At 43.1% G+C, this 9,032-nt stretch overlaps 1 protein-coding gene across 4 annotated transcripts in view; it reads right to left on the bottom strand.

The window, feature by feature from the left end:
- Positions 1-2,944: 2,944 nt before the first annotated feature.
- Positions 2,945-9,032, bottom strand: part of RGS19 (regulator of G protein signaling 19) — a 314,671-nt gene continuing 308,583 nt past the window's right edge. For all 4 annotated transcript variants that reach the window (XM_069243228.1, XM_069243229.1, XM_069243230.1 and 1 more), the window contains one exon: positions 2,945-5,562. In XM_069243228.1, the coding sequence (XP_069099329.1) occupies positions 5,374-5,562 (189 nt within the window). In that variant the 3' untranslated portion in view covers positions 2,945-5,373. The remainder of the gene's footprint in view (positions 5,563-9,032) is intronic.

The raw sequence follows: 9,032 nt of genomic DNA, 5'->3' as shown, positions 1-9,032 counted from the left end.
AATTGGCCAGTATACGGTACTGAATATTTCAGGTGGTTACATTTTGACATGGACTATACATTATGGGGGTCATTATGACCATGCCAAAACGACGGGAGCACCGCCAACAGGCTGGCGGTGCCTCCCGGCGTATTTGGACCGCGGCGGTCCACCGCCATTTCAGCCCCGGAGGTGATAATCCGCCAGGACAGCGCTGCAAGCAGCGCTGCCCTGGGGATTATGACTTCCCTACCGCCAGCCTGTTTCTGGCGGTTTGCACCGCCAGGAAGAGGCTGGCGGTAAGGGGACTCAGGGGGCCCCTGTGGGCCCCTGCACTGCCCATGCACTTGGCATGGGCAGTGCAGGGGCCCACAGGCAGAGCCCATCGCGCATTTCACTGCCCGAATTTCGGGCAGTGAAATGCGCGACGGGTGCTACTGCACACGCTGCACATCAGCATTGCCGCCGGCTCAATTACGAGCCGGCGGCAATGTTGATGTGACTTTTCCGCTGGGCCAGCGGATGGTAACTCTGTTACCGCCCGCTTGCCCAGCGGAAAAGTCAAAATAGGGAGCCAGCGGTATTCTGGCGCCCGCAACCTCGGCGGTCTGCCATGCAGACCGCCGAGGTTGTAATGACCACCTATGTGTTTGGTAGAGTGGTGAATGACGCATTTACTACAGTAATTTTCTACTATACAATTCCACATCCTTGGGATAATGGTGCCGTCCTTTGATTAGTGTGTATATTACAAGCACACATTACTTTTGAGCTCATTTAACATTAATATAATGAAAGTGAAAAACTGTGGTTTTGCCAGTGCTTGTTAAAAATAGATTTGTACTTTATTTATTTCCAAGATCCCATATACAGGCAGAAATTGTGCTCATGAATTTAATTTAGATTTCCAAAATGGAGAACTAGGATTACAAGTAAGGAATGTTTCCATATTTATAATGAGTTCTTAATTAATTTATGTAATTTAGACATAGGTTGGGTGACAGACACAGCAATTCTTTTTTAAGATGTATATTGTTTTGTTAAACCAAACACTGATAGTTATGCATTTCAGCAAAGTGAAGATTTGCAATAGTTCTCTTTAACCATAGTTTCATTCAACGTCTTGCAGGGTGAGCATGCACACACACACACTGGGTCTTCAAAAGAGATATTTCACAGCTCATTTGACAGGTATTGATATTAGCAGGCAGAGGGGCGCCTCATTATCTGGCAGTCTTTGGTATCAGTTCATGGTGACCTGTGTGGGCCATCGGGTACGTCATTTACTTTTGTGGCAAACCCAGAAAGTGACTACCATTGCTGCTAGCGGGCAGGAACCGAATCCTGACAACGGAAAGAAACCATGAGTCATGCCTGCTATTGCTGGATATATATCACACAGTGCTGACTTTTCATAATTAACAAACATCATCAAACGCCAGACAATGACTTATGTCTGATTAAGGGCAGGCATAATTACATAATGCTAATTTAAAATTAGACATCAAGCTGTAATGGCATCAATATAGGAAAAACCTTATTAAGAGGTGTTAACTTACATTATCTGAAAAGTGGCAAACATGAGACAGTGATGGACATCTCCTAAAGGACAGTTCGTGAAATGATGATTGATATTGAACAGTAAACTTTTTGTGTCAGGTAGAATCTGGCATGCATTATTGGGGACATACCTTCCAATGGCTGCCATCTAATAAACAACACATTCTCAGATGTTTGATATCTGAAAATGGAAACGTGTGTTGTGAAGGTAACTGGTATCTTCTGCTGTGCACATCAAATATAGTGTGACGTCAGTTAATGGAGGACCGTCTTCAGGTGACAGCTGACATCTCAAAGAGCAGATGTTGAGTAACATCTTCGGATGTAGGGCAGATAGCATCAGGTTATGACTAAAGTAATCTAATACTACAGACAATCTGAAATGATGATTGACATCCGGTAAGGGAATAACACTGGCTGGAAGCTGACTTCATCAAACAGTGATTGAAATCCTTTGATTGGAACAGATATATACACTTGTGATTAACCTTATCTGACTGTGTTCAGACATTATGATTACGACTGACATATGATGGTGGCTGGCCTTGTCCTATCGTGAACTAGCTTCTTATTGAATACAAACAGTGTTTCCTTTGTGGAGGTTAATCACAGAATGAAAATCATCACATTTACACCACACGTGAGTTTTGTCCACTATCAGCAGTGTCTTATGGGATTATCAACCAGTTGATGGGAGCCTAAATTATAACTTTGAACCAGTGCAACTTAGAGCTTTCTAAAACCTCCAAAGTGAACAGATACTAGTTTTAAAAATAACACTTCTGAAATATGAAGGGTAAAAGATCATGTTAATTTTGTAAGATTTATGCCCTGACAAAGTGGTTAGTCAGCGAAACAAGTTTTGGTTGTCCGCTTATTCTTATGTAAAATTCTCTCAAGATTGAAGAAGATGGTATTTGAAACCTCTTCATTGATGAATGTTCTTGAAAAATTTTAATACGCTTGAATTTTGAAAGGAATAACATTACTTTTTTAATCAACTTATAAGAACTGGTGCATTTACAAAGACTTTGTGAAAATAAATTATTCTGTGATTAACGCCCTAAAAGGGAATTATGTTCGTACTTGATAGATATAATACCACCGGCAGGTAACTGGTGGGTGGAGATTTGAGAGCTGGGCATTATTCTCCTATACCCACCTGGGCAGATGTTACTCTCTATTGACATCATCAAGTAACAGCTGACATTATTCCCCAAATACATTTATCAGGCAGCAGCTTGCAAGATCTGGTAATAGACTGACCACATCAACCTCGGAGTGACATCATCAGAGTACAGGCATTTGTAAAGTGTAAACTGAGTTTGAGCATCTTATGATTCAGTAGTATCTATTCTCGAAGGGTTTGTGCTAATGATGATGTATACAACAGACGACTCAAATCTCCTATTTGGTGCTTGTTTCATATATGAGCATATATAATAAGCTTTCTGGAATAATCACCCTAAAAACAAAAATTGAGTGACATCATAGTTTGATTTTCTCTGTAAAGTATCATTTCATTTTTTTTTTCAAAATTATGTTCGCCAGTTCCTAAAATAGAAATGTAGTCCCATAAATTCCTGAGCAATAAGGTTGGTTATATATACTTTAAAGATTAGAAATCGGTGGCACTGTGGAGTGTATTGGCACAAAGACACCTGTGCAGTGCTGCATCAAACACAGGGTGACAGTAGAGACAGAATGAGGGCTTACAGAAATCACGTAATGTGAAGTTAATGTACAGAGCAAGAGACAAAAGGAGGGACCGCAAAAGAAACAGAAGTGCTGCATGGAAGGTAAAACAGTAGGATAAAGGAAGAAAAGGAGGGACCATAATTAGCAAGAGACACAATAATGGAGCAATTGAATAGAACTGTAGCCTTGATTAGCACATAAGGATTACAGATCCAATGTTGCTGTCTACACGGACAAGGGTCCATCCAGTCTGACCATTGTTCTGCCTTCTCCATAACAGCACAGCCAGAAGAATGTGGGAGAGGAAAAATGGGGATAACATTGATTAAGAGATAACAAGAGGAAGAATTTGGCAAGTTTGTAATAATCCAAAAGTGTACCCTGTCTAATCTCGTTTTAGATCTCCACACTCCTTCTTCACACCTTGACAGTATTACTTGTTTGGCTGTTTTCTGGCACTTCATGCACTTTTCTGGCTCATGCGGCCAACCATTACAAAGCAATTCAGTAAAACTGTATGACTTTGTTAAAGTTCTCTAGCATTTGGAGAAGGGGTGAGGAGTATTAACAATGTGCTCACTCCACTCAGAAACCATCTTTGCCACCTGGAGTCCTTGTGCATGGTGGTCAGTGGATGCTCGCACTGATTGGATGGATGCAAGTTGCGGTTGACGGCTGCAGGAATCACAATTTGGAAAGAATTGTGAGCATTATTGAAGGGTTTAATTATTCTCCCCTGCCCTATCTCACCTCCCCAATGGAAGTTTCCATTTAGGGTAATACCACAACTTGATTAGATCCAGCAGCCCACATTGTCTGGAAAATCTGCGGTTTTGTTATGGGACATTCTCCCTTTCTGCAGTTCTGTACCGTGCTCCTCATCCCCACCCAAGGTGGTAGAAATTAGTAATGCTCATTACTTCGCCCTCAGCGCTTTAATAAAAACTTCATTTGATTTGATGGGTCTGTAGCAACAGTCTCAGCTTTTCATGGCGTAAAGTGGGCTGTTCTGCCAGTTTATGCTGAGGAGGTCACACTGATCCGGTCCGCACAGTGCAATTCTCTGGCCCGGGTGGGGGGAGGGGTGGATTGCTTGTGTCCTACCCCCTCTTGTGGGTCATGAGGTTAAGCAGGACATTCAGCATCGCTGATGTAAACATAGATCTCAATACAGCGCAGTGGTGGGACATTGGCGTCTGAGTCTTTTCCTTCGCAGCCCACATCGGAAAGGCTCTTCTTCGCAGTTTTGATAGAGAATAGGCCTGTGTCCTTAGACTTTCACAGGTCTGTAGAAAATAATTGATGTAAACCATGCTCCCAGAGCAGAGCACTGGTTGTGATTTCCCAACCCCCCCATTCATAAAACACATCATGCCTTCGCACCATTATAGGAATGTAAACTCGACACTGCCTCAGACAAACCAAATAATTTAAAAAAAAATACCATCTTATTTTTAAAATTCCTTTTCAGATGACGAGCAACGTAAAAAATGTAAAATAAAAATTAGAAACAGGCATAACAAGGGATTGCACTTTCTGGTATGGATAGAGAGACGACTTAAGTGTTCTAGGGAGGAGAAAGTTTCGAGGTGTTCCTTCCATCTCGTCTTTCACTCTGGACACAAGGGTTCTGCTCTCCCTCCAAATGGAGCTCGGGGTTCCAAGCCTGGCACTTCTCTGCATTTTGATTAGCAACAGTATGTTCAGTAGTACTACGCTGCCGCAGAGCCTGAGGTTGAGTCGAAAAACTTCTGCACATGGTGGCACAACTTTGAGGTTGGAGGATTGACGAGGGAGCGAGCAGAAAAGTTCTTTAACTATCTCACGATCCCTTCACCCAAACGTTCGAAATCCAGACATATATATAGATATAAAATTAAGAAAACAATTGCTCCTGTGCCTATGCTGGACAGTGACAATGATGTCCATTACTAAAGCTACCACCTTAAAGCCATTGTGAGTGCAGAGCTGGTGGTTGGAGGCTGTTGTGTGTTTGGGGTGAGGAGAGCCTGGAAAACCCTAGCCACTCCTGGTCCCATAGTGCCTCGATCGCCTCTTACATTTTATTTTCTTCTCACGTTGGCATGTAAAGGAGTGACATGGGTTATTCTTATAAAGGACAACTCTGTGAGGGCCTTAGGACTCCGAGGATGACCTTGACACACTCTGAAGCAAGGATTTGTATATGGCGGAGTTCAGAAAGCGAGGGTAGGAGTCTCTGTGCATGAGAGTGTAGATCTGTAGCTGAGCGTCATCGAAGGTATGTAAGGAAGGCTCCTGCATCTTTTTGTTTATGACTTCCCGCACTCGAGAGTCTAAGCTCACCTGAAGAAGAAAAAAAAAGGTTTTAACACGCAATGGGGAAGCAGTTGCCGAAGTCCAACATTTTCAAGTGTACAGCTGTCCCCTTCACCCTCATGCAAATAATCTGCCATGTATATGTGACAATGCCCACTTCTGTAACAACAATAGCAAACATCATGTATGCTTACATCCTCTGCAATATATTTTGGAGTATTGGAAACTTAGGCATCAACTAGTCCCAGAGTAGACACTTCTCACAAACACAGCCTAAGCATTAAAAGCTCTGTTCATCATGGGAAGGCTCTGCTAACACCTCAACTCCTCTGCTTTATTCATTTCAGTGCACTTTTCACCGCAATAATGGAGATAATTGGAGCTAATGAACTATTTTCCTCAGGGACATTTTTGAGCAGGATGCTCAAAGGTACGCTTTGTGTTGCTGTAATAATTGTAGATGCCCTTTCTCCTTTTGCTTTTCTTAATTTTATGACCTTTCGTTTCATCTAAAATTTGTCATCAAGACTGCAGATATTGCATTTGTTCTTTCCATGCTTCTGAGCCTTACTCTTTACTCTTTAATATTTATTCAATGTTAATTTGTATTTGTGGATAGCTCAATGAGTTCAAAATTGCTATCTTTATACTTCATTAGCAGCTAGACGTTTTCAGGTTTGTTTTCATAATAGGTCAGGGATTTTTGTGGAAAATGTTTTAAGCGGCTCGCCTTTTTACCATTCAGTTTTTCTACACCTCACTGTGAACGTCAATAATTCAGGAAACGAGCAAAACCACAGCTCTAGAGCTGACCCATGGTTAAGTCTAGGGCTAGAGCTGGTTTAAAATCAATGCAGACAGGACTTAAAAATCAAAATTCTGTCGCCCGCCCCAGATTCCGTCTGGGCTAGAACTGGGTGAGTATCCAGGATCCCCTTTTAATCAAGGTTGGGAGCCACAAAGTAGACTCAGAGAATTAGGACAATATCTTGTATAATAATCTTACACTCTGGAACTTCGCTTTTATAGAACAGGTTCCTTCTCTGAAGATAATACTGGCTGTGTTTGTGCTGATCCCAAGAGGCAGAAGAGAAGTTCTGGAAACCAGATGAGACTATTAGTGGTTCCTCAAAGACTTATTGTTCCATGACATCAGCTGTACATTTCGAAGATAGGTCTCATACATCCACCATTACATTCATCAGGCCAAAAATTTAAAATTCTTTGATGTTTTTGGAAATATTTGCCAAGCAACATGTGATGTTACAGACATAGCTTACAAAGCCTTAGTGCAATATGTGATAAAGCTAAATTCAAAGACACAGTAGTGGGGTCTACAGTTAGACTGTAGTCATACTAAAATTCTCATTTCTGTTGAATACTTCTTCTTGCAGATCGCTCACCTGTTGACTATCCCTTGTGTCAGACTGGATATGGAAACTTTTCTAAAGCTCTCTTGAACGGGGAGGGGCTATTGGCTCCATAATGATGTCAGAAGCAACATCATTGGAGCCATAAAGTGCCCACTCCTGCACACCAAATTCAGTTTCCTTTTTTCTGACAGCTTTGACACTGATCCAGAGCTACTCTCCTCCTTTTTTCACTTCAGGTGATTTTCTCTCAGAGATATTTTTGCTAATTTGTTTTTCCCAGTGCAGCCCTAGGCAATGTCACCTCCAAAGGAGCCAGTGTTCAAACCCTTCAGTGACTGTAATGAGCAGATGTCCATTTGAGACCTCTAGGAGTTCTGTCTGTAGTGCTTGGGGTGAAGTCATGACTCAAGGTTGTACGGGATGCCTGGCCGAATGCACCACACAATGCCATGAAAGAGTACAAGGCCAAACCTTTTATATCCTGTGATGACCATCTTGCAAGTTACACTCTAGTTTGAGGTCTCTGTTGTTCTCTACAAGAAACAGAGAAAACATAAAAAGAGTGTGTGCAGAGACAGCTCACCTAGAGACCGCTTGAATCCAAGAGGTAAGTCACCTCGACGCACTCCGCCTGCTGCAGAGTCTTTCTCAGACTTAGAACTGGTGGATATCAAACTGCTCCCAAGGAGCTTCTTGTTGCAAAGAAGCCCAGAGGATAGTGGAGGAGGAGAGGTACAGAGAGGAACAACAGGCTACTTCCTCACACCAGTGCTATTGGCATACAATGCATGATATCTTTGGCACTGATTTAGATCCAATTCAGATCCCAGATGTGGATTGCTGGCATTCCCCCTTTCCTACACAGCGGACTCCTTGGCTCTACAGAATAAATGTGGAGTGGTTCTCTTCCAGGGGATCCTCATCAATAGTCATAAACATTGAATATTCCCCCCCTTGTGCGGGGACCCCGGAGCATATATAAAATATATACACATTATACATGTGTAACAAACAGTCATGCAGGCTATCATGTTAAAAACAGGCTAAAATGCTTTATTTCTATGAAGTTTTTTTTTTTTTTTTTTAAATACTACAATAGAGCATAAATAAGTACCCAAGCTCCTAAAACTAGGCTTGGGGAAGTAAGCAGTAGCAAACTCTAGTGAAAAAATAGAGAAAACTGCATTGAAAAACAATGAAGCATTCTTAGCCAATAGGCTGCATGTAGGTTAACACAGGAAAACCATAAAAACTTTGGCACTGTGCCTTTAAGACCCTGAGCACCTCCAGTATCCCACCATGCCTCAGGGGTGAAGGAAAGGTGACAGTTGGTTCACAGTTAGGTCAGTTCTTTTTTCCGGCTTCTTCTGAGAGGATCCTGGAGCATTGAGCTCTCAGTTTTTCTGAGTTTTCCTCAGAAAAATTCTTTAAAAAAGCGTTTTTTCACTTTTCACTCGACAAGTAACATCTTTGTCTGAGCTAGGAAGGTTTTTTCTGACAGAAAAATGCCTTCTCTTTTTGTCAAATGCCCTGCTTGTGGGAAGAAGAAGGCCCAGTCAGATCCCCACTCTCTGTGCATAGTGTGCCTGCCTCAGAGTCACTGCCCTGACACTTGTAAGTTCTGTAAGAACATGTCTAGGAGGACTCTGAAAGACAGAGAGAAGATCCGACTTCATGGGCTTCAGGAGAGGAAAAGAACATCGTCCTCCTCACTCCCCAAGCATCCAGAAGGCCATTCTCAGGAGAGAATGGCCCGGTCGACGTCGACAGGTAGGAAAATACCTGTTTGTTCACCGTCGACGTCGTTGCTACCACCGTCCCACCGGCATAGATCGCCGTCGACGGCGACACACCCGACGTCGAAGGAAACGGCGTCGAGGGAACATCAGAGCAGGGGCAGGTCTCCGTCGACGGCAGCCCGCCGATCGACGTCGAGCCATCGCCGGCATGTCCGGTCGCCGCCAAAGGCTGTGCGCCCCCCGACGTCAGGACACACGACGTCGAGATCTCCACGACGGCACGAGAAACATCCGCCGTCAACCTCCCATCGCTCCACGTCGAGGCACACGACGGCGAGCAGGTCGAGGTCCAAGGAACGCCGTTCGACGTCAAGGCACTCAACGT

Source organism: Pleurodeles waltl, chromosome 7 (assembly GCF_031143425.1).
Source record: "Pleurodeles waltl isolate 20211129_DDA chromosome 7, aPleWal1.hap1.20221129, whole genome shotgun sequence".
NCBI lineage: Eukaryota > Metazoa > Chordata > Amphibia > Caudata > Salamandridae > Pleurodeles > Pleurodeles waltl.
Note: the sequence above shows the minus strand (reverse complement) of the source record. Positions and strands in the feature narration are given on the sequence as shown.